Genomic DNA, 26366 nt, shown 5'->3' with positions numbered 1-26366 from the left:
GATACTGCTGCCTTACATATCGCTGCAGAAGATATGCTAAAGGATTATAAGGGGCTGAGATCACTATGGCAACAAAATTCCTATCATTCTCTTACAGCTGCACTTCTCAAAAGATAAGGCAGGCCTCCCCAAGGAGATTGAAACGATTGCTAGGGAGGCGCAGTCCATGACAGAATAAAATTGAAGAAAGGGCAAAAAGTGTGGAGGAGGATTTTAAAAGAAGCTAAAATGAAGAGAAAGGGACAATTCTTAGAGGCTCATTCAAAGATGGTAAAACATTGGCACCAAAACCACTGACTACTAAAGGGGTTTCAGATCACGCGCCAAGAGACACATGAAAAGCAGCCCTGGCTTGACTACGTCTTCCCACATATGCTGCTAGGCAAGGGGAATCATACACAAAGGAACATGTTACATGTTTGATAGTCTCCGTACTGGATGATCTGGAACCATTTCCAAAACAGAACCATAAAACTGTAGAGTTGGAGGATGTTCTTAAAGTCAGAAGGTGTTGTTTTGCTTGTTGGAGTTGAGCTCCAGTAATATTTGCCTGAGTGAAAAAGCCATGAAAAAAGCCAAGCCTTTACATCGGTAGTGCACAGGAGAAAACCTAACCGTTTTCCTTCTCATCCTAGAGAGGCAGGCTGTCAAGACCAGGCATCCCCAAACTGTGGCCCTCCAGATGTTTTGGCTTACAACTCTCATGATTCCCTAGCTAACAGGACCAGTGGTTGGGGAAGATGGGAATTGTAGTCCAAAACATCTGGAGGGCCGAACTTTGGGGGTGCCTGGTGAAGACCATCCCTTTCAGCAGATGGGTTAATTTATCTAGTTTATGATTTTTCGTTTCAGGCAGGCACCATTTTTTGGGGGTGGGGGGCTACCGTTCATGTTCCTTGTTGCTGATATAGGATCTCCCCAGTGCAGGAATACTTTGGCATGTTCAGCTAATGAATTGGCACACTTTAATTGACACCTGTGGTAACAGCGCCATTGTCCCTCTCAGTCCTACTGCTATAGGTATCGATGCACAGCCCGAAGCCAAAACACCCCTGACAGCTCTGCTTCGAACCTGGGGTTCCGCTGTGCTGCTGACACGCTGCCCGACTACTTAAAGTGACAAAGGCTGGCTGGCAGCTGTGGAGGACCGAAGGATCTCACCCGAGGCGAGAAGCGCTTAAGGAAGAGTAGGAACATGGCTCAGTGAAGGATGTCTTGCTTGCAAAGATGAAAATTGAAATGCTGAACTTTCTGCTTTAATGAACCTTGGAGGGAGGGGGAATACGGGCTGGATTTTCATTTGTTTTTCCGGAAATCTAGCACTGATGTATGGAGTATTAACTTTGATTGTTTTACGTCTGAGAACTGAGAAGAATCATGGCCATGAATTGAGGGGGTTGTCTCTTAATAAGGAAAAGAAATGTTTAAGAGGCAATTGGCGTCAACTAGGAGATGGATTTACAAAAGCAGTTAGGAGGTGAAATGCTGCTTTATTTCTTTTAATAATAATACAGTGTGTGGCTTCCAAGCGGCCCCCCCGATACCAGGTATGGCCTTCAGTGGCCAACTTCCTACAATACTGGAATCAACTTTTGTTTAATTAGCCTCATGGATTAGACTCCTAAAGATGCAGTCACCAGTGTATACAGTTTGAATTAGTTGCAAATACGTTTTCATAAGAGTGCGTATAATCCTTATAGAAGCTACAAATGACCCAAATTTGAAAAAATGTGCACAAACAATGCATTTAATGTTTCCAGTTTTTCCTTGTTGCCAAATCTAACATCCTTTCACGGAGGATGGAAACCTATATACATTTAGTTAGGAGTAAGGCTGGCATTTCTGGACCAAATGGTTGGTTGAATGAAAGGGACATCTGAAGTATTGGTGTGTGAAATGAGGAGGGGTAGGGTGAGAATCAGACACAGTGTACACCAGAGATGGGAAACCTGGACCCTCTAGGTGTCTTTGGATATCTCCTACTGTACCAAACTACCTTTGAACTCCTGTACATCACTGACTTATACTAAAGATACTCCTTTTGCAGAACAGCAAAAAGTTCTTTCTCTAGTCAATGGCCCTTTTGGGGAGAAAATACATAAAACATAATGATAGGGGAAATGATGAAAATAAGTTGTGAGGCTTAAATGTGCTAATACTGAGACCTAGCTATAGAATTTGGAAGCCGTTAGCTAATGTATTCGATGTCACTCGGTCTGAGAACAACTGATAAAGGTGGAAGCCAAAACATTTTGCTATAAGAATTTGAAATTTTCTGTCTTGTTTCTAGTCACTATAAAATATGTGTGTGTGTGTGTGTGACACACACTAGTCTTCTGGTTGTAAATGGTTTTAACTTTTAACTTATTTTGAGTCTGCATTTTATATACAGGTATTTGTAACTTACTCAGGAACCTTATGATGGGTAAGAAATACAATAAATCAGGCATAACCAATGAAGTGCCTTCCAGATGTTTCTGGATTATAACTCCTGACATTCATGGGCCATGGGCTGATGGGAGTTGGAGTCTTAAGCACATCTGGTGGGCATCATGTTGTTAAGCCCTGAAATGCCATTACTACTTAGGGATAGAGAACCTATGGCACTTCAGCTGTTGTTGAATTCTAACTTCTGTCATGCCTGACCATTGGCTGCTGGGGGTCCATCTGGTGGGCTACAAGTTCCTCACCTTTGACTTAAAAGATTTCTAATCATATGAATTAAGCATCTGTTAGTGCTAAGCAAGCTGGTGTGCTGTAAGCTTCTCACATTTCATGATGTTGTAGAATACATGGTTTTTAAATTCATTGAATTCTAGTAGCATATTCATTGAAGGTGACCCGGAAACTACAACTAATCCAGAATGCGGCAGCTAGACTGGTGACTGGGAGCGGCTGTCGAGACCACATCACACCGGCCTTGAAAGATCTACATTGGCTCCCAGTACGTTTCCGAGCACAGTTCAAAGTGTTGGTGCTGACCTTTAAAGCCCTAAATGACCTCGGTCCAGTATACCTGAAGGAGCGTCTCCACCTCCATCGTTCTGCCCGGACACTGAGGTCCAGTACTGAGGGCTTTCTGGTGGTTCCCTCGTTGCAAAAAGCCAAGTTGCAGGGAAACAGGCAGAGGGCCTTCTCAGTAGTGGCACCCGCCCTGTGGAACGCCCTCCCATCAGATGTCAAAGAGAAAAACAGCTACCAGATTTTTAGAAGACATATGAAGGCAGCCCTGTTTAGGGAGCCTTTTAATGTTTAATAGATTATTTTATTTCATTTTTCTGTTGGAAGCCATCCAGAGTGGCTGGGGAAACCCAGCCAGATGGGCGGGGTATAAATAATAAATTATTATTATTATATTATAATTTTTGCCTATCTAATCTACTGTTTTCCATTCTTCTTCCAAAGAAGGATATTGTAGCTGTTTGGTCTTTTGATACCACAGAACTGGATGCCACAGAGACATTTTCACTGTAAAACCACTTCTGGGTAGTAATTGTACAGATTTTGACCTTGGCGGAATAACCAACCCAAACCATCAAAGTGACTTCTGTGTAATGGAAACAGCTAGTATTAGCTTGTACAGTATATACCTGCACATGGTGTGGCCTACCGTAGTAAAATAACACAAAACTGAGACGAACTAAGTTAATCAACAGCAAACGCTTGGGTAGTTTTGGCCTTGGTTCACATGTGTAAAATGGAAGTGAGAAGAATTTTCACTGGGGTGAATGAGACAAGGATGTTAAAGTGCTAGAAGGATTAACAATCACCACATTCTGCCTAATGGTAGGGCCAGCCCTCTATTCGTTTTGCTGACAGTGGGGCAAGTTACAGCAAAGTGATGGAAATCAAAGAAGAAATAGCTTTGACTATCTGGTACTGTCTGGACTCCATTGTTAGCAGAGAAGCTTATTAAGCAGATAAGAGTAGCATGAGCTTGTGTTACAACAGATGACTTTTTGAAAGAGTGGCACTGCTTTATAGCTTATATTAATCATCACTAAAGCCACCAGCTCCCCACAACGACCTCTGCAAGGGCATCTTCAGATTCCAGTTTTGACAAAATGCACAGCATATGAAGCAAACCTTTACCACAAATACACACTGAGAAATTAGTAGCACACTTCTTTATCTAATTGTCTTGTTAAGAAAAGCATTAAGAAGTTCACGTCAGCAGTTTAACATAGAAATCTGAACATGTCCAGCACTCATCCCTGCTCATCCCTGTCACTATAATGCTCAGGGATTTCTTCAGTATACTGGATCTCATATTGAAATTCATTGGGAATTATTTAGCAGTTTTACCCATCTTCAGCTTTCTAGCAAATACTGTACATTTAAAGGTTAACAACCCAGTCAAGATTGTTGCCTGGATCAAGCAATGCATTTTGTTTTCCTTTGGGGTGGGGGGCAAGAAAAGTGTTTCTACTTTTTCTTCCTGGTCCTGCAATTTTCTTTTTAAAATACAAAATTAAAATAAATAAATCGTGGCTTCTAATTAAACACTCTGTTCCCAGTTGTGATTCTTGCATTGGGCTAGTGTTTTGCTTGCTTAGCTATTCAGCATTTGTGGCATTTCCTGTCCTAAGTAATTGTTGTCAGTCCAGCTGTGAATTTAGCAAATTGCCCTGTGTTCTTCTAGGGAAGAAGTGCCCCAGCAAGATTTGGAGACGTGGAAAGGTGGAGATGGGGATTTTGTTGTTGTGTTAGATTATGTCAGAGGGAGCTGTTTTGATCATAATGGAAAGTGCTCAGCTGTTGTATCCTCCCGTAGCCTTTGATTGCACAAGTTTGCTGTCTAAAGTTATCATCAAAGGCTTTCCTGTTTGTGCTATGGCATAACACTGCAGGAGGCAAGTTGTGTTGGGAAGTGTGCCCCAGTGAGTTCTCCAGTTATGAACCCTGAAAACAGTCTTTCTTCTTCTTCTTTGGCGATCACTCATAGCCGAGTAAGATTGTCTTCCATAAACACGGTTTTAACAATGAGTCCGTAAGTGACTGGAGGCCAATTCTGGGTCCACATATCCTTCCACAGTGGGGACATTGGTTTCCGGGCAGGAGTTGATCACGGTGTGGATTTGCCAAGCGTGCCTTCCTCTTAGCACGTTTCTCCCTTGCATCCTGAGTTCAAGTGTCTTCAAAACCCATGACACCTTTGGTAAAGGCTGTTTGCCAACTGGAGCGCTCACAGGCCAGTGTTCCCCAGTTGTCAGTTTTTATACTACATTTTTAAAGATTTGCCTTGAGACAGTCTTTAAACCTCTTTTGTTGACCACCAGCATTACGCTTTCCATTTTAAAGTTCAGAATAGAGTAGTTGCTTTGGAAGATGATGATCAGGCATCCGCACAACATGACCAGTCCAACGAAGTTGATGTTGAATAATCATTGCTTCAACACTGGTGATATTTGCTTCTTCCAGTACACTGATATTAGTTCCCCTGTCTTCCGAAGTGATGTGTAAATTTTTTTGGAGACACCGTTGATGGAATCTTTTGAGGAGTTGGAGATGGTTTTTATAAGTGGTCCATGTTCCACAGGCATACAGTAAGGTTGGTAGTACAATAGCTTTGTAACTGAGAAGTGACTAGGTAAGTAGAACCTTGTCTCCCACCCTTAAAGTTCATTAGCTACACCCTGAAATCTGAGAAAACCACTTGATCCTGTGCATGCATATTCAGAAATAAGTCTCAGTATGTTCAGTGGGGCTTGCTCTCAAGTATGAATAGGATTTCAGGATAAAATTACAATTCCTGCTTCTCCACTGGCACAGAGTGATCCTTTATACTACACCTGCAACCTGCAACCTGTCTCAGTCAACGCAAAACATATCTACAAGCTTAAAAGGATTCCTTGGTCTTTCCTGCTGGTTTATCTAGCAATTACTTGTGTATGCCCCTAGATGTCTACAATGTACCAGCATAATGGCAATGACGTGGGGACACTACTCCTGCACTATGCAAGTAATTCCCCAGTTGTGATAGCACAGATGTGGCTCAATCTGACTATTGAATATTCGAATCATTTGGGTGTAAGAGACCCTTAAACAGAGGGATCCTCTTCTCACCTTTGTCCCTTTGTATGCCATGATAATGCAGATTTTCTGCCCTATCCTGGGTTAGCAGGAATGAACAGTGGACTTGATTGCTTCCGTTTCCCTCCTCCCCTGGTTGTGAGATAAGCGAACCAGAAGCCTTGGCTTTGTAGTACATCCAAACCAGCGTTCTTGGTTTGCTGCTCCTGAGCAAGCCATCAGCAGCAAACCAACAACAAGCCATGGTTTCTTGTGACTTGTTAAGGAGCAACAATACAAGATCCCTGGTTTGTGTTACTCCATGGTTTCCTGGGTTATCTGATTCCTGATGGGAGGATCAAAGCAGGTGGACAGTGTTCATTTCTGATTAACCACGAAAAGCCAGAAAGTTTGTCTTACTGTTGGCACAAGTCTGGTTATTGGTGTGCCATTTATTTACAGTACTTCATAAAAACTATACACCACTCGAATATAAAAAGGGGGGGGAACCCTTCAAAGCAGTTCACAATGTTATGTGCTAATCACACACACTAAGAGAGAGCAAAGAAAAGTGCACGAGCCAATCTGAATGTAATCTCTAGATCCACTATGTCCATTTATGCTTAAAATTGAGTGTGTTTATGCACAAGCAGAACTCAAGTCAATATAAGTGTTTTGAAAGGTCCAATCTTAGATTTAATCTAATCATAGGTAAAGGTAAAGGGACCCCTGACCATTAGGTCCAGTCGTGACCGACTCTGGGGTTGCACGTTCATCTCGCATTATTGGCCAAGGGAGCCGGCGTATAGCTTCCAGGTCATGTGGCCAGCATGACAAAGCCGCTTCTGGCAAACCAGAGCAGCACATGGAAACGCCGTTTACCTTCCCGCTGTAGCGGTTCCTATTTATCTACTTGCATTTTGGCGTGCTTTCGAACTGCTAGGTTGGCAGGAGCTGGGACCAAGCAACGGGAGCTCACCCCGTCACAGGGATTCGAACCGCCGACCTTCTGATCAGCAAGCCCTAGGCTCAGTGGTTTAACCACAGCGCCACCTGGGTCCCAATAATCTAATCATATCTAATCTTAAATTTCTATGTGCCTTTTTGTGCACATAGTACACTTAGTACTACAATTAGTAGATTTCAAGACTATATATATTTAACGCAATGCAAAGAAATAGAGGAAAACAATAGAATGGGGAAAACCAGAGATCTGTTCAAGAAAATTGGAGATATGAAAGGAACATTTCGTACAAAGATTACCATAATCAAGGACAAAAGTGGTAAGGACCTAACAGAAGCAGAAGACATCAAGAAGAGGTGGCAAGAATACACAGAGGAATTATACCAGAAAGATATGGAGGTCTCGTACACCTCAGGTAGTGTGGTTGCTGACCTTGAGCCAGACATCTTGGAGAGTGAAGTCAAATGGGCCTTAGAAAGCATTGCTAATAACAAGGCCAGTGGAAGTGATGATATTCCAGCTGAACTGTTTAAAATTTTAAAAGATGATGCTGTTAAGGTGCTACACCCAATATGCCAGCAAGTTTGGAAAACTCAGCAATGGCCAGAGGATTGGAGAAGATCAGTCTACATCCCAATTCCAAAGAAGGGCAGTGCCAAAGAATGCTGCAACTACAGCACAATTGCGCTCATTTCACACGCTAGCAAGGTTATGCTTAAAATTCTACAAGGCAGGCTTAGGCAGTATGTGGACCGAGAACTCCCAGAAGTGCAAGCTGGATTTCGAAAGGGCAGAGGAACCAGAGACCAAATAGCAAACATGCGCTGGATTATGGAGAAAGCTAGAGAGTTCCAGAAAAACGTCTACTTCTGCTTCATTGACTATGCAAAAGCCTTTGACTGTGTCGACCACAGCAAACTATGGCAAGTTCTTAAAGAAATGGGAGTGCCTGATCACCTCATCTGTCTCCTGAGAAATCTCTATGTGGGACAAGAAGCTACAGTTAGAACTGGATATGGAACAACTGAGTGGTTCAAAATTGGGAAAGGAGTACGACAAGGTTGTATATTGTCTCCCTGCTTATTTAACTTATATGCAGAATTCATCATGCGAAAGGCTGGACTAGATGAATCCCAAGCCGGAATTAAGATTGCCGGAAGAAATATCAACAACCTCAGATATGCAGATGACACAACCTTGATGGCAGAAAGCGAGGAGGAATTAAAGAACCTTTTAATGAGGGTGAAAGAGGAGAGCGCAAAATATGGTCTGAAGCTCAACATCAAAAAAACCAAGATCATGGCCACTGGTCCCATCACCTCCTGGCAAATAGAAGGGGAAGAAATGGAGGCAGTGAGAGATTTTACTTTCTTGGGCTCCTTGATCACTGCAGATGGTGACAGCAGTCACGAAATTAAAAGACGCCTGCTTCTTGGGAGAAAAGCAATGACAAACCTAGACAGCATCTTAAAAAGCAGAGACATCACCTTGCCGACAAAGGTCCGTATAGTTAAAGCTATGGTTTTCCCAGTAGTGATGTATGGAAGTGAGAGTTGGACCATAAAGAAGGCTGATCGCCGAAGAATTGATGCTTTTGAATTATGGTGCTGGAGGAGACTCTTGAGAGTCCCATGGACTGCAAGAAGATCAAACCTATCCATTCTTAAGGAAATCAGCCCCGAGTGCTCCCTGGAAGGACGGATCGTGAAGCTGAGGCTCCAATACTTTGGCCACCTCATGAGAAGAGAAGAATCCTTGGAAAATACCCTGATGTTGGGAAAGATTGAGGGCACTAGGAGAAGGGGACGACAGAGGACAAGATGGTTGGACAGTGTTCTCGAAGCTACGAACATGAGTTTGACCAAACTGCGGGAGGCAGTGCAAGACAGGAGTGCCTGGCGTGCTATGGTCCATGGGGTCACGAAGAGTCGGACACGACTAAACGACTAAACAACAACAACAACATATATATTTAACAGAGCAAAATATTAATTCTTCAAATCTAATTTTGAAAGATACTTGGGAAGCAGGGGTGCTGAAAGAAACACAGTTGTCACTAAATCCTACTTTGGAACATTTATAGATAGTTCAAAGCATTGGTTTCCTGGTACTTTCTGCTGTTTAATATTCCACCAGTATGAAACAAAACAAAATGTTCCCTTCAAGCTCCTGACATATGGCTGAGCAAATCTCTTGTATGGGACTAAAGACTCTTGAATATATTTATTAACAAGTCTGAAAAGCCTTGCTCTTGGAGCTACCCACTCATCTGTAAAATCAGAACACAAGTGAAATGGATGGCATCTGAACCAGTAGCTTGTGCTTTCATGCCTATAGAGCTATGCATTTGGTAAGCATGACATCTCTCTCTTGCTCTGGCACCTGTCGGTTGCAATCTTGCTTTTAAAGAGGTATTGGTAAGTATTGGGTGAGCAGAGGCGTGCAATATAGCTGATTCTCTGGCATCCAGGAACTCCTAGCTCCAGTTTTACACTGAAAGCCTATATTTTACATTGGAAACTGACTTACCCTAAGGTGAATATAGGACTGCACCCATCATCTCTTGAAAAACTGTATGTTTAATAGAATGAAACGTAGGTAAGGAAACCAAGTTAGTCCCCTAGCATTTGTTGATCTTACAGCCAAAGAACTCCTAGTTTGTAGGTCAGGGCTGTTCTTCAGCCTTGGGTCTCCAGATGTTGATGGACTATAAATCCCATCTTCTCTGATCACTGACTAAGATGGAAGTGGATCATGGGAATTGTAGTCCAACTTCTAGGGACCAATTGGGGGACAGACTGGTGGGGATGGAATGAACAAAGACACTTCATTCACCTAGATCAGGCATGTCAAACCTGCGGCCCTCCAGATGTTTTGGACTACAATTCCCATCTTCCCCAACCACTGGTCCTGCTAGCTAGGGATCATGGGAGTTGTAGGCCAAAACATCTGGAGGGCCGCAGGTTTGACATGCCTGACCTAGATACTGCTTAGAGAATATTCTAGAAGACATTTGTCACATTTTACATCTGAGTAAATCTCCTTGTTAAGGGTAGGAAATTCATCCTTTCCCCCCGTTCTGTGGTTGTTGCCGTATCGTAAGGTTGCAAACTTGCATTCTGATACTAAGGAAGGGAGCCAGGGCTAGCTCAGCCATGAGACAGACAGCCGGTGCTGGGGACCACAGCAGCTTGCCATTCTTTCCCCCTGAGCTAGCCTGCTCTACACTCCCTGAGCTAACTAGCTACCCTCAGGTACAATGGAGGATCACCAAGGTCACATCAACATGCTGATCTGCTTGAATTCTGTATGTGGATTGGGCGAGGGTACCATCTGCTCCTTTGCCTCAGGCAGCAAAATATATTGAGCCAGCCCAGCAGGGAGCAGGACTTGGCAGACTCCTGTGGCCAGTAGTGGTGCATATGGTGGGATGGAAGCACCGTCCTCACACTTACCTGGACATGGTTGGGCCAGCAGGGTGGTGAGGTCGAGTCCATGTGGGTGAACAGGAAGGAGCAACCCTTCCCCATCGCCCATATGCAGCAGTAACTCCAATAGCACCCCGAAACACACACCGCTACTGCCTGTGGCTGGTGCTGGCAGCTGTGAAGGAATGAGTCTGCCCTTAAGTTCTAACATGGGGAAATGTATAGCAAATCAGCTGCTGCTGTAAACCTCTCTTCATTCTAGTCTGCTACACTAGCTATCCCCAGCTCAACAGAGCCTATGGAAAATGGCTATGAAAGAACCATTTGAGCGGGTAAACAAAAAACCCCGACTAGGCCATTATTTTTTTGGTTGAGTGGCTAGCAGTGCTGATCTATGTTTATCCCTCTGGGTCTTCCTCCATGCACCTTAGAATTTATAAGCAATTTTTTTTTTACCCCCTAAAAAAAAAATCCTATGGAAGATGAAAGTGTAGCACTTAGGCTTGTGGAAGGTAGGGAAAATAATAATAAGATCACACACTACTATTATTACCCTTCATGCAAGGATCACAGGGGGTTTACAATATAAAAACACAATAATACATACCATAGTAACAATCAAAAACCATACCCACCCCTAGTTTAAAAGGCCATAGATTGTTTAATTAGCCAATGAAAGGCCAATAACAGTTGGAGTCTAGCAATATCTGGAGGACAACAGTTATCTGAGCATGATAAATCTTAGATCAGGCATCCCCAAACTGCGGCCCTCCAGATGTTTTGGCCTACAACTCCCATGATCCCTAGCTAACAGGACCCGTGGTCAGGGATGATGGGAATTGTAGTCCAAAACATCTGGAGGGCCGAAGTTTGGGGGTGCCTGTCTTAGATGATACATGGGAAAGTGTGGAATAGTCTTGCAGCAGAGATTTGTGAGAAGGGGCTGTGATTTCGATTTTGAGGCAGGGATAAGAGAGATCCCAGCTGCTTCTCATGAATCTCTGCTACAAGATTATTCCACTATTTATTTTGTATTTTCCAAATAGATTTACGGTATTATGCTTAGAGCAAACTCTAAGGTGCACCTATATGCAAGTCTTCCAGATGGTAGAAATAGGAGCTCCATTGCACCTCTTTAACTGTCGATTCTGACTGGTGTCCAAACCCAAGAAAAGATTGCTAAAATTTGCTTACTAGAACAAATCCAGCTCTGCATGGCTAAATCAAAACCTGGTATTAAAGGAAGATATGTATAAACAAAGTGATTTGTCATCTTTGGATACCACTAGAACTGCCCCCCTGGTATACTATGTTTAAATATCAGCAGGGCCATGAAATAACTGTTTTGAAAGCTTTCAGCCCTGTTAGCTCAGATTTCATTTGATGACCTCTGCATTTTTTAGATGAAAGACACAGCTATATTCCTGTGAGGGACTCAGGAGTGCATTGCACTATATGTCTTGCTGCCCTGTAGCAGAATGGCAGCATTATGGTGTCACAGCAAATCTTCAGTATTGGAGGCAGCAAGCTTCTGAATGACTATGGGAATCACAAGTGCTGTCGGGCTTAAGAGCTGCTTCCCGCAGACGTCTGTTTGGCCAGTGGAATAACAGAAAGATGGATTAGATGGGCCTTTGAACTGATGATGATGATGATGAAGAAAAATTATTTATTTATACCCCAGCCACTCTGAGCGGCTTCCAACAAAGTTTAAAAACACATTAAAAGATCAGTCATTTAAAACTTCCCTAAACAGGGCTGCCTTCAGTTGTCTTCTAAAAGTCAGATAGTTTTTTATTCCTTTGACATCTGATGGGAGGGCGTTCCACAGGGCGGGTGCCACTACTGAGAAGGCCCTCTGCCTGGTTCCCTGTAACTTGGCTTCTCACAGTGAGGGAACCGCCAGAAGGCCCTCGGCGCTGGACCTCAGTATCCGGGCAGAACGATGGGGGTGGAGAAGCTCCTTCAGGTATTCTGGGCTGAGGCCGTTTAAGGCTTTAAAGGTCAGCACCAACACTTTGAATTGTGCTCGGAAACAGCAGTTCTCTTTTTACACTTTTAAAAGACTGGTTCAGAAGTAAAGAAACTTTAGGAAAACTGTGGTGGTTTAGAAGAGGCAATACTGAAAGGGATAACAAAGACCTTAAAAGAGAATGGGAACCATTTAAACATACAGTGGTACCTCGGTTTATGAACACAATTGGTTCCAGAAGTCTGTTCATAAACTGAAGCGTTCATAAACTGAAGCGAACTTTCCCATTGAAAGTAATGGAAAGTGGATTAATCCGTTCCAGACGGGTCCGCGGAGTACTTAAACTGAAGCGTTCATAAACTGAAACATGGGTGTAATTGGTTCCGGAAGTCTGTTCATAAACTGAAGCGTTCATAAACTGAAGCGAACTTTCCCATTAAAAGTAATGGAAAGTGAATTAATCCGTTCCAGATGGGTCCGCGACGTTCATAAACCGAAAATTCATAAACCGAGGTGTTCATAAACCGAGGTTCCACTGTATATGAAGAAACAACATAAAGAATTGGACTCACTGGCAGGGTTTGAATAAACAAACACAATTGTATATAACAAAAAGTAAGATTATATGTATTGGGAAAATTTTGGGAAACAACACGCAGGGTGAGTAATATGGAAATAAAACAAAATGGGAATATGAGGGAAGTCCAGGGGAGGGGGGAATATAGAAAATTGTTAGATAAATATTGTTAGAGGATGTATATATGGGAAAACCAATAAAAATATTTTTTGAAAAAATAGAAGAGGCAATACTAGTAATAGTAATAGTAATAATTTTTTATAACAGTCAAAGATCAGTTCAGAGGCAATACTATATCCATATCATTGCTGAGAACTAAGCCTAGAATAAACACAGAAGAACTGCAGTTTTGTTACTGACTCTTAGCTGCTTAAAGCCAAAGCTCATAAAGGGGGTGTTTTTGATCTCACACTTGAATATGATGCACAGTTCCAGCTGACTCTGCTTTTGTTCCCTGCTCATCACGCTTGCTGCAGTCACCCCAACAGTAACATTATCTGTGAAGTACATGACTTCTGCACTGCTCATATCACTTCCTTGTTTAAAAGATCTCTTCTTCCTGCCTATGAAGATCCCAAGGCAGCTACAAACAGCACAGAATAAAAAGAAAACGAAATCCAAACCACAACTACAAATGCTATATAAAAGCCAAATTGCTTTGGCTTTGGTCCTGGCACAAAACCATTATTCATTTCAGTGGCAGTCATAGGTTACGCCCTTAAGCGCAAAGCAGGTGTAGCCGAGAGAACTATTTGCGGCCAAGTTGCATTACTAAGGAGCTCCAGTTTTTCCAGAAAAGGCATCATAATCATTAGACCTGTCTAACTGTATGTTAACTTATTTTGCTACATTGGTCTATTATCTTTGGCATATCACACACATGTTTTTGGAACGTCTTCTGAGTTTCTATACTATGTGGGGGTGGGAGGCTACCTGAAAAGTTTGATCGTGGCTGAGCAATTAGTTGGAAGATTCAGGCAGAGAGAATAAATCACTTTACACACTGCATATGCTATGGAACTCACCTGCACAGAAGGGCCACCCACAAACTAGGGTGGCTTTTAAAAAGGATTAGAAAGAAACCATGGACAAGGATAACAATGGCTACCTCCACTATTAGAGGGGGCCTGCCCTCTAATAGTGGAATTGGCTTCCCACGGGCATCTGTTTGGCGACTGTGAGAACAGGATAGTGGACTACAAGGTTTGACCCAGCAAGCTCTTCTTGTGTTCTTAAAGGTATGAATGTGCACCCATACACACAACTGTAATAATTATAATTCTGTATCAGAAATCTAAGCAGATAATTCCTTTATAACGACGACGCAAGCTGTTTGTGCTTGTGGATTTTGACCAAAAAAAAAAAAAAAAAGCGAACAGGAGAAGTTTGAAGTGTTACATTGTAAGTGAACATTCATTTTTAAAGGGGGAAGTGGTCCCTCCCGAAAAGTGGTTAATACTTGAAGTAATACAATAGACACATGTCCGTGTATAAAACGAAAAGGGAAATGTCTGACAGGGCACTGAATTTCAGACTGCTTATGTGGCGCCTCAAAAGGCAATGGTAGCAGTTATGTTATGATAAGATTAGCTAATCTTCATCTGTCCACTGTGACCCAGTTGGTTTCCCGAACTTGTCTCGCAAAAAGAAAAGAAAAGAAAAAGTGTACTGGGTAAAGTAAACCTGTCACAGGCAGACTGGAAATGAGAGCAATACCCATTATCTTCCAAGAGAACAAACTCCTCTCTTTTAAACCCCCCCCCCCAATGTTGTTTCCTCTGTACAGGTACTGTATAAGCATAGAGTTAATGACTATGGAACTTTCATTTACTAACTGGAATACACAGCTGATCCAGATGACATTTTGAAGAGCAGAACTCTGCTTCTGAGGAACTGTATTTTCCCAGCTAAAAAAATCTACAATATGGAGTTGCAATGAAAATGAGATTCCTCTGCCCACCTCCACCTTCACTTCCACCCACCGAAACACGAGGTCTTTTGCGGTTCTTATAAATTGCTGGTGTGGGAGTGCTTTGCTTCAGGAGTCAGCCTGGTGGTAAAAGTGGGTGGTTGGCAAGCTCATATCCTCACCCAAGCTTTTGCAGCAGAGATGCGATCAAGAGGACAGTTCAGACTTATTCAGAACTTATTCAGACTTATTCAGAACTGCTGCCAGTCAGTGTAGACAATACGGAGCCAGATGGACAAAGGGTATAATGTTCCTAACAGTTTCTGGAGGAAACAGTGGAAGAGAGCTATCATCCCAGGGGGCTTCCCAGTGACTTTTGTTTTGCCTTTGTGGGAACCAGGATACTAGATGAGGGAGGCCTTTGGTCTGATCCAGCAGGGCTTATGTCTTTAAGGCTTGAAACACAGATATTTAAAACATGGGAATCATCACAGTATAATATTTTATTCATTTCTTTTTTAATGCCTTATAATGAACCTTATCTCAATCTCAGGAATAACTAGATGTGCTAACAGATGGCTATATGAATTGGGGGGGATGTATACAAATATATTTGTATTTGGAGTTTAGTGATATGACATGGTCAATTCTTCCTGCCTCTGTTTATGTCCTCTATCTCTTGTTAAAGTTATTTGGTGGCTGAGATCAGCCTTTAATGTATAATCTGGTGGAAGGAAGAAGTGATAACACAGGATAGAGTGGTACCTCGGGTTAAGAACTTAATTCGTTCTGGAGGTCCGTTCTTAACCTGAAACTGTTCTTAACCTCAGGCACCACTTTAGCTAATGGGGCCTCCCGCTGCCGCCCCGTGATTTCTGTTCTCATCCTGAAGCAAAGTTCTTAACCCGAGGTACTGGGTTAGCGGAGTTTGTAACCTGAAGCGTCTGTAATCCGAGGTACCACTGTACCTTCTTTGATGTTAGACATTGTTTGGAAGAACATGCGGTATTGGAAGAGGGGGCTAGCTAATTAATAATCTGCACTAGCTAGTCGGGCAAGGCACGTAGGCTAGCAAGTTAGCTATCTATAAACTGGATGGTTTGGGGGCATAGTTCTGAGAACCTCGTGCATGAACTGATGGCCAGAGGGTCGTGCAAAAACTGAAGGGGGGTCACTGCCACTTCTTGAGGGCTTCCCAGTAGCAGATCGAAGTACTTGCTTGGTAATGTATACGATTGCTGTTTAGAATAAAATCTTTAATCTTCTCATTCACTTCGTGTTTGTATTGCTTCTGAATCTCATTAAAAGAACCTCCTTGCATTTAGCTTGTTGCTGCTTCCAAGCCAGACTGAAAAAAAATCACAAAAGAGGAAAACAGGCCCCTTGGCTTTTATTGAAGGCAGGCTTGAATGATCACAAAAATAAGGCTTCATATATATATATTTCACTTATAGTCTCATACTGTGCAGCAGTGCTATTGCTTACAGTGATTTCCTTTCTCTGCTTAGAGAGCCGAAATTGAAGGGATGGGAAACCATTTTTAATCATAATAATATACATTCTTGTGTATTTGACACCAGTACCAGGGTATTTGTTCTACTGGTATGCAAGGTCAGGGCACTGATTCACACATTTCCCTTCTGGAAAAGGAATGTGAGGTTCAAAGAAGGCAAGAAAATGGCCTCCAGTCCCAATTGAACAAGTGATCATTAGAATAATCACTAGGTGCAAATTTATGTTGACTTGACTGTAACAGAGACAAGAAAAAGCAAGGACAGTATGTGTTTCTGAAAACAGGACTGTAGAAGTGCAACAAAGAGAGCAAGATAGAATGGCGGGAAGACTCAGAAAATGTGATCAGTGGAGAATATCTGTTGAGGACAGTTAAACAAGTCAGTAAAAAAGGGCAGGGGGAAAAGTTGATGGGCAAGATGGTGAGTGGAAAGGAGAATCATATATTGTGCCAGTTTATTGGGTAGAATTATTTCCTATTCTTTATTGAATGGCTGCACATACTCATTTGTTTATGTTCAGTGTTGCTTTTGTTGTCTAAATAAAATAAAAGAGCTGGCTCATATACTTGATGCCTTCTGGTCCGGATGGATAATAAATCTCAACCCACATCCATGCTTTTATCAGCCAAGTAAAGGGTAGTTAAAGGAGGTAGTGATAGTGGTAACTTACTTTAGATATTATGATGGGTGTGAACTCAGTGGACTGCCTATTAGACAGTAATTTGAGATTACCAAGTCACCTCTAGGGACAAGGGCCTGGTGATAACCCCAGGCAGATTAAAAGGTATATGAGACAGCAGTTTATGTTAAGCAATTAATAGTATACACAGACTATTTCATAAATAATTTTTATATTGATAGATTTTAGGTCTGATGAGGAATCTAGTCACACTGGCATTCATTTGTTATGCCCCTAATGCTTTAACTGCAGGGGCTGGAAACCTGTGGTCATCCAGATACTGTCGGACTCATAAGCCCCAGCGAGCATGGTCAATGTTCAGGGATCATGGGAGTTGTAGTCCAGCAACCTATGGGGGGCCATAGGTTCTCCATCCATGCATTATCCTTTTATGACTAGAACAAAATATAGAAGGGGAATAACTTATTGCTGTACAATCCAAGAACAGAAAATTACTGGTTATACGTATGTATTGCTAATCACATGTACACAAAAGCAAGTTTCAATTAAATCATCATGTCCCATTTCTAGGTTTGGGTTATGGATATAAATATCCAGATGGTGAGTCATTCATTCCATAGTAATATATTTTAAAAGTTCATTAAGTCCCCAAAGGATTATTTCAGGAAGAGAGGCCCTGATCCAGCTTTGGCTGAGTGCAATTAGTCAAATGTGACAGCTAGTAGTAGCCTGGGAAGTCACATGTTCCATGTGCATCAAAAGTTATATCCAGCCACTTCAATCAGCATTGCAATGTTAGATAGGGAAGCAGATCTCCATCATCTACCTGTGTGGAATGCTGATTCCATGCACTGATCCCTCATACCAGAACAGGGCATTAGTATTTTTGCAATGGTAATTAATATATAGAGAGCATCACATGCTACTGGTTCTATTCTCAGAGTGTTTCCACAGCACGGCTTCTTGGGTCATTTTTGTGGAATAATGAACTATCATAGGGCAAAAAATTTGCACATAATTTGGCCCCACAGTAACAAGGTTTCTTAGATACTTCCACTTGCTGCAGCTCTTCTTGATCTTTCTCAGGCGAGTAATTATGGTATCTACCTGAATAATCATATGAAAGTTCTTCATTGGCACAAATATCACGGTTGGCAAAAAGTGCCAATTTAGGTACCATTGAGTCTACTCGGACAGGAACCATAAAGAGGTTTGGTTCACAGGAATGGTTCAGGAACCTACCAACATTACCAATGTAAGTGGGATCCACAAATGTCTCCATTATCTGTCCATTGCAGAAATGCTCTCTTACTGCTATAATGTAATTTGAATCGCTTGATGTCTGTGACTGTATCCTTCCACATGCTTCTCTGAAGTTGAGTATTTCCCCAGCGTATTCACAAACAAATCTTCCTTTGGGTATAAACTCCAGGTTGCGGAGACCCCATCCTTTCTTGGCAGTCTTGAAGACTTCAAGCCGGAATTGCAAGCCCCTTTGAATCACCCTGTTTTGACACAACTCTCCACAATGGCACATAGTGTTGCATTCAAAAACAGGCTTCGAAAAATCTAGTTCATTTCCTTCACAGTTAATGCACTGATTGTTGTAGTTTTCCCCATAATGAAGGCAGGAACACGTAGAGGCAAGACAGGAAGAGGAATGACAGCTGCAGCCATTAAGGGAGACTTCAGATGGGTCTGGTCCTCCTCCCTCTCCAGCCACATGATCTGGGCTATACTGCAAAAGAAAACAGATCATTGTGTAGTGTATTCTACATTAAAAAAACAAACCAGCCATAGCATATGAGACAAATACTGCATACTCCTATACATGTCTACTGAGAAGAAAGCACCACTGAGCTCAACAAGACTTACTTTTGGGTAAATGCATATACAGCTGAATTCTCCATTCAAGGGTTTCATTATGTTTGCTGAAATACACATCAACATATGAAATGTAAACATGTTTACAAGCATACACAACTAAATGCTTTTCTGCATTTGCGTTTTTGATTTTGCCTTGCTCCCTAGAGGATTTCTGCAGAGATCTATTTTTACAATGCAGGTGCTAGTCCACATGGAATGGCTGAGGATGCACTAATAATTTAATTCCTCTAAAGTAGCTCATTAGCCAAAGCAAGGATAAAATTACCCTGCCAAGCTCACACAAATCTCATGCTTCTAATTTTATCTGAAGTGACCAGCCGTGATTCAGCGTGTTTGGGGTGGCAAATGGGTCCTTTAAAAACATTAGAAGAATGTGAAATAAAGTTTGCTTTATTTCTACATGACAGAATACAGAAAGGAGATGGTTGAAGTTTAATGCATTTCCTATTTAATTTTCATCAATATGTGGCTGTGATAATGTACATATTGATTTATCACAGCTTTGCTAGTTTCATTTCCCAGAAGGTGGAAGAAGCAACAAGGGGATCATCTATCTTGGACCTGGTGCTCACCAACCGGGAGGAGTTGATTGACGAAGTGTAAGTACTGGGAACCTTGGGAGGAAGTGATCATATCCTTTTAGGTTTCATTTTCAGAGACAAAGGAAAGCTGAATGTAGTCGGGGTAGCTAATGCCGCAGAAGACAGAATCAGCATTCACTATGACCTTAACAGTTCAGAGAACTGGGCCATCGTTTCCCCATCCCTGAAATAGATGGCACATATTCTGGAAGGTATTGTGTTAATGTTGAAAAGTAAAATATTTCCATAAGTCTCTTTTTCTTTTCCCCTTTCCCTGCCATATTTAATCCAAATTTAAATTTGTACTGATTTTTCACTACAAATTGACTGGGAGGAATAAATTTATTATGTATCATGTCTATTCCAAAATTTAAGATTATGTAATTTCAAACTATATTTCAATGAGAAGACATTTCAAAAGTCCACCCACTTTTTGTAGCATCTCATGTTGATGACTGATGTAAGAATATTTTTATTTGGTACACAGTGTACACACGTATTGGAAAAAACATGTCATTGCAACCCTTTTTAAATCAATTTATAATAAGGTCTGCATTCATACATACAACACATCTAATATTAGTAAACTTTAAAATCAAACAGCAACAGGAAATCTAAACATTTGCCTGTGAATTCCGTTTCAAAGAACACTAATAATTTAAGCAATAAGGTGGAACGGTTCTGCCAAAGATAAGAGTGACATCTCATGGATGTTACTGATAGTGCAGGGTCCTTTAGCACTCACTGGAGAAAGCAAAGGAAACCTGCCTACTTTTCCATGTAGTGATGGGCTGGTGTCTGGAAGGGTTCCAGCGGCTTTAGCATCTGCACAAGAGCTAGAATTCGAACTGGAGGTAAAAGCAGGGCAAATACCTTCAACTTTTGAACTCCTGCCTTAGCAGGAGGATTAAAGTTATAGGAGACCTGCCAGAAGACAATGAGATCTATACTTTCAAAAGACAGGGGATATCGCAATACCAAAGTGAATTAAACTTACATAACTCTCAGCTCTGCTTAGAATCATAGAATGGTAGAGTTGGAAGGGACTACGAAGGCCAGGTCCAACTCCCTGCAATGCAGGAATCTTTCTAACTGGGACCAACTGGATAGCTCAGTTAAGAGTGTGGTGTTGATGGGCCATTCCATTGTCACGGGTGGGACACTTGGACCATGTTTTTTGGTATTCACACATGCGTAAGAATGTAAATATACATAAAAATTAACAACCAAAATTTGAACTATGTTCTTAATAAGATACTGAACATTTTACTAATTTTTAATTTTTTTATGGATATTTTTGACAATTTTATTAAATGTTAAAGTATTGTCACGGGTGGGACAAAAAAGGACATGGAGCTTGAGATAAGTTTGATTTATGGAAAAACTCTGTGAGTTCGGAGGTGAATCAATTATAAACTCAGCATATCTGTTTAAATCAATGTTTATTGGTTACAACTATGCAATCAGAAATTTAGGTTAAGAAATTTAATGATACAAAATTAAGGAAAAAATGCTGTCACGGGTGGGACAATGAAATGTCACGGGTGGGACGCGTCTGGCATACACTTGATTTAACATACAATTAAGGTTGTTAAAAATGGAATAATTACAAAAAACCTTTTGCTATTACTACACTTACTATCTACCATAGCCTACAAAGTATAATGTTGTATTTACTAAAATTAAAATCGATTTTAAAAAATATTTTCTTCTAGTCCATCTCTGGGCCAATCAACCACTTTCAAACACATCTACATTTTCAGTAAATTCATAAAAAATGTTCCTTCTGACTCGTTTAACATTAGGTTGGGGTAAGATACTAAGAATATGTTCAAACTGCACATATGATATGTCTTTTTCATCAACTTGAAACAGCTTTCCAGAATTGTTAACTGCTCGCATACACATCACCTTGACTTCTCCATCATCTTCAACATTACTTTGGCATATTGCAGCATATCTATATTTAGTAGGCCTGGTTCTTTGTCTTTTTGTAGTTGTTTCAAATTCAACTAAAACATATGTCCCAATAGTCACTCCATCAACGAACGGCTTCAATCCAACCACCGGCACATCTGTTTCATTTGTACAACTTGCTACACCATCTTGTTTTTCTGTGTCACTTTCAGAATCTCTGTAAACATCAGAAACTTTTAACTTGAACAGTTCTGTGAAGACTACGTGGGTGGACTTTTGAAAAGAAGGTCCATAAACTAAACTTCTTTTGTCTTTAGCTTTAAAAAAACGGTTGGACTGCACGTTTGGAATCTTCCTCACCAAAGTCCAGCGCTCGTCTAGCATCGCCATATTTGCACTGATATCAGTAGGTGTTAAAAGGACAAACTTCACTCTCGGTACTGCTTTTTCAGCACATTTAACAAAATCTGAGGCTGAATTGATTACTACTCTCCTTTGTTTTACTGCATTCCAAACTGCTTGCTTAGTTAATCCACCAATCCCATCCACGACACCCTTGCCGTGGGATGTAGCAAAAAAAAAACCATTCCCCATCAACACCAAAGTCTTCAGGCATAAAACACAGATTGGACAGTGTGTACTTATTTTTGAACTGACCAGCACATCCGTCAGAATAGATTTTGACCTTTGTCAGTCTGTTAAATTCTTAAGTTCTTCAATTATGGCTTTTATGCATGCATATACTGAGTATTTGTCGTGGGTTAAGTGATCCGAAACCACGGCAAAAGAACGTACTTTGCCTTGAGTCCAAGCACAACCTGTAAATACTGTGATTTGGTTGTGGGTCCAGTGTGCACTTTGGATTTCATCTTGCGATGTTGCCAAATAGTTTTCAGCAAAATCCACTTGAAGAATCACCTCATCATCAGCTACTGTGTCTTTCATATTTTTGAAAGCTTTAGTTTGTAATCACTTTACAAAGAAGTGCTTCTTAAATTTACTAAATTGATTTTGTAGCTCATTGACAGCTTCTTCTATGGTTCCTTTTGCTTCAAAAACCTTAGGCCGGCTAGAACAGTCATCTTTCCATTGCTTCCAGAAAATCTCAGACGACATGTTTAAGTCTTCATCAATTAGGGTGTGCAAATTAAGTACACACTTTTTGCATTCACCATTCTCATACGTTCTGCAGATGTAGTCTTTCCCATTTTGTGTATTGATTCAAAGGTTATATTATCTGTATTACTGTATGTATTCGCATTAGGGTAAAGTAACGGTAACTGCCTTTATGTTCCAGAAGGAACAGCTACTATTGGTTCATTCAAGCAGCTGCATTTGGCTCCTTAGTCTTATTGGTTTCCACCAAAAGGCAGCTTTGTGGTTGCTTGAGATTGTTCCCTCCAAAATGTATCCCTTTCTAGCTAGTTCCCCTCTCCTCAGTCCCTCAGTCTTGTTTGCCAGAATAAAGAATTGTTACATGAGGAATCTGTCTCCTGTCTGCAGAGAGCTGAAATCACTTGCTGAAATCACTAACTCAAGCTACAACAGTAAAACAAGTTGAAAACTGTCACGGGTGGGACAGAAAAAGAATTATTAAAATTTCATGGTGTTTACATTAATTAACTGCATTTTTATTATTGATAGGTGTGTTATACTCTAATACATACTCCCACAATAAAACAAACATAACCTATAAATTAGTTTTATCACAAAATAAACTTTTGTACCTTTTGCTGTCACGGGTGGGACACTGAAACAGCATCCCATTCAATAATAAAAATAAAATAGAAATAACTTACCTATTTAAAAAATTTCAAGTCCAATGTGTAGACAAAGTTCTTCACTTTAATAATATACCAACAATGACAACCACAATTTTTGTTTATCTTTAAAAAATAATGCCAACCTAAATGAACAAAATTAAGCTACACAATCAGAAAAGTGATACTGAAACTTCAAGCTCAAATTTCTCATGAAAAAAATAATTTTAAATTCTTTTTTTCTTTGGAATATTGAACTTTAATATGTTTAGTTAATGAAACTATAAGTAAAATAAGTATATTTTAAAAATAATTTTTTTCTTATCAGGCTCATTTTTCACGGAATGGCCCTGATATAACACCAATGTTGCAGGTTCGATACCCATATGGGACAGCTGCATATTCCTGCATTGCAGGTGGTTGGGCTAGAATAGATGATTCTCAGGGTCTCTTCCAACTTTACCATTCTATGATTCTATTAGTCAATATGTTTAGGACTAGGGTGGAATAGTATTCCAAGTAAAACAAAAGTTTGACTTCACACTTGACTTTAGAGAGGCCACAGGAAGTGGACACCTTGCTGAAAGCAGGTCTGGGTCTGCTCGAGGCCTGGTTGGGAAACCAAGCAGTGCCCCCCCCCCTACACACTGCCTTGAGTTCCATGGTGGAAGAAAAGCAAGTTATAAACGTGCTAAATATATGTGTGGTGTAGTACAGTAGTTCGAGCACTGGACTAGGACCTGGGAGACCAAGGTTCAAACCCCTGCTCACCCGCAAAGTTCCCTGGGTGACCTCTCTGTCTCTGCCTAACTCACTTTGCAAGGTTGTTGTGGGGGTTTAAATGAGGAGGGTGGGTGGGAGAGCACAAGAGCCATGTGTGCCACCTTGAACTCCTTTGGAGGTGGGGGGGGAAGGGCATGCAATAAACCGATTAAATGAAATTGCATGGAACTATTCTTGCAATGATGCGTGATGTATACGTGAGCTTCAGTCCCAAACATTGCAGGTATACCACCCGTACATGCGCAGCCCAATCCTATGCAACACTTCTGAGTACATCTATGTAAGTGAATAATAATAGTCACAGGTAGGTAGCCGTGTTGGGCTGACGTAGTCGAAACAAAATAAAAAAAAATCCTTCTAGCAGCACCTTAAAGACCAACTCATACCAAAATAAAAAAATTAGTTGGTCTTTAAGATGCTGCTGGAAGGAATTTTTTTATTTTATTTTGAATAATAATAATCAGTGCTTTTTTTGGGAGGGACTCATACCCCCTTTTTAAAGAAAAAAACACTAAAATAACAACAACAACAACAACAACAACAACAACAACAATATACACTCCCCACCCCTTTTCTCCAAAGGAACTCAATGTGGCATACACAGCTTGTTCATCCTAATCATTTAATCCCCTGTGAACTCTCTCCCCGAAGGAACAGCAGTTAGAAGAACCAGCGGTTACATAAAACCTCTGTACAGTATTGAGAGACCTGGGGAAATTCCCCTTACCAGAGGTAAGTGGCAGACCCAGAAAGAACTACAATTCCCAGCGACCCTTGCGAGAGAGATAAATGGCCGCCGTCCCCCGCCCGCTTTTCCACAGCTGCTGAAACTGGCTTCGCCCTCTCGTTCCTCCGCCCTTCCGTTTCAACGGTCGCCGCTCTCACCTGGAACGCCGGCGGCTCCTCCAGCCGCGGCCAAACAGCCACGGGGAAGTTCTCCAGCCCTCCACTCACGTCCATGTTTCGCCTCTAAGGGTCAACCCAAAGAGCCAATACGGCAGGGGCTTTAAAAAAAAAAAAAAAAACCCTACTCTTTCCTCCGCCCTGCTCTGTTAGGATTGGTCAGCTCCGCGCAAGGCTTCGCTCGACGAATGGCCAAGCCACCAATGAAGGACAAGCTGGAGGTGGACGCCGGAAGCGTCGCTGGAAGAAAAAGCCAAAGACTTGAGTTGAGAGTCGCGCATGGACTATCGCTTGCGGGCTAAGTTGCAGGAAGGCATTCTACTTACAGTAGATATTTTGTAGAATGTGTGCACACCGCTCAAAAACAAACGCTCAAAGCGGGTTTGCAAAAAGATAAAACGATAAAAGAACATAAAAAGTCATAGCTGTATTTTAAAGCATTGCAAAGCAGCAATAAAACTGCTGTCACATTTGCTAAGCAGGGTTGATTTCAAATTGGATGGGAGACTGCGTGTTGAGATGCCTGCACTGCAGGGGGTTGGACTAGATGACCCTCTGGTCCCTTTTTCAACTCTACATTTCTTTGATTCTACAATTAAAATTGGACCCAGGTGGCGCTGTGGGTTAACCCACAGAGTCTAGGGCTTGCTGATCAGAAGGTTGGCGGTTCGAATCCCTGCAACGGGGTGAGCTCCCGTTGCTCGGTCCCAGCTCCTGCCCACCTAGCAGTTCGAAAGCACATCAAAGTGCAAGTAGATAAATAGGGACCGCTCCGGCAGGAAGGTAAACGGCGTTTCCGTGTGCTGCTCTGGTTCGCCAGAAGCAGCTTTGTCATGCTGGCCACATGACCCGGAAGCTGTCTGCGGACAAACGCCGGCTCCTTCGGCCTATAGAGCGAGATGAGCGCCGCAACCCCAGTCGGACACGACTGTAGCTGATGGTCAGGGGCTGCTTTATCTTTACAATTAAAATTACCTCGGCTTTCATAGAATCATAAAGTTGGAAGAGACCATAAGGGCCATCCAGTCCAACCCCCTGCTTTCTAAGAATGTTTTCTGCAGGTGCTGAGAAAAGTACAGTGAAGGCATTTGAAAACTCTGCATGTGTGTAGGAAAACACCATACTTTTTAAGCATAGCAGCAGTGTGTCTTATCCCAACCAAAGGAAAAAGGGTTTTTAAACAAACAAACAAACAAACAAACAAACACAAAGAAACAAACAAACAAATTTTAAAGTGGAAGAATAAGGTATCTTCAGAAAAGTCTGCTGCACACTTGGGTCATATGTTGAACTTAGGCTGGGAGGAGAGAACAAGGTCACATTTTTTCTTTGGTGCACATTGAGAGGCAGTGTGTAGGATTTGTGGTGGTCGTTGTTTTTGTGTGGGGGAAAAAAACAAAGCAGCCACAGCCAAACCTTGTAAACTTACTGGATTACTTACTGGGCTATATTAGGGCTACTGTAACCTCACTTCTCGCCCTCTGCATCTCTCTATTACAACAGTTTCAGAGTATAGGCA

The 26366-nt window shown here is 41.6% G+C and overlaps 2 protein-coding genes across 6 annotated transcripts in view; one reads left to right on the top strand and one right to left on the bottom strand.

Moving 5' to 3' along the window:
* The window catches only part of SUMF1 (sulfatase modifying factor 1), a 61593-nt gene extending 58256 nt beyond the window's left edge, over nt 1-3337 (top strand). For 2 of the 3 annotated variants that reach the window (XM_035106598.2, XM_060271355.1), the window contains exon 9: nt 1007-3330. In XM_035106598.2, coding sequence (XP_034962489.1) covers nt 1007-1120 — 114 coding nt within the window. In that variant the 3' untranslated portion in view covers nt 1121-3330. Of the gene's footprint in view, nt 1-1006 lie in introns of all 3 variants that reach the window. The other variant, XM_035106599.2, reaches the window with a different exon arrangement.
* Nucleotides 3338-16235: 12898 nt separating this feature from the next.
* Nucleotides 16236-24938, bottom strand: LOC118081601 (histone-lysine N-methyltransferase SETMAR). Of its 3 annotated transcripts, XM_035108100.2 has the most exons (3): nt 24830-24892; nt 18892-18947; nt 16236-18754 (listed from the first exon to the last, which is right to left on the bottom strand). In XM_035108100.2, exons 2-3 carry the CDS (start codon nt 18937-18939, stop codon nt 17954-17956), a joined length of 849 nt encoding a protein of 282 aa, XP_034963991.1. In that variant the 5' UTR covers nt 18940-18947; nt 24830-24892; the 3' UTR covers nt 16236-17953. The 3 variants fall into 3 exon arrangements, with proteins under 3 accessions (XP_034963991.1, XP_034963990.1, XP_034963989.1); XM_035108099.2 differs by lacking the exon at nt 18892-18947 and having other exon boundaries at nt 24830-24938; XM_035108098.2 differs by lacking the exon at nt 24830-24892 and having other exon boundaries at nt 18892-20558.
* Nucleotides 24939-26366: the final 1428 nt, after the last annotated feature.

This window comes from Zootoca vivipara, chromosome 2 (genome assembly GCF_963506605.1).
Source record: "Zootoca vivipara chromosome 2, rZooViv1.1, whole genome shotgun sequence".
Lineage (NCBI taxonomy): Eukaryota > Metazoa > Chordata > Lepidosauria > Squamata > Lacertidae > Zootoca > Zootoca vivipara.
This window is presented reverse-complemented; position numbering and strand designations above follow the sequence as displayed.

Excerpts from the sequence above, each read along its gene's own strand:
- LOC118081601 (XM_035108098.2), bottom strand. The coding sequence starts at position 18,993 with ATGCTTGTAAACATGTTTACATTTCATATGTTGATGTGTATTTCAGCA. Across the intron at positions 18,755-18,891 it reads GTATATGCATTTACCCAAAA|TATAGCCCAGATCATGTGGC; the intron begins GTAAGTCTTGTT and ends TTTCTTTTGCAG.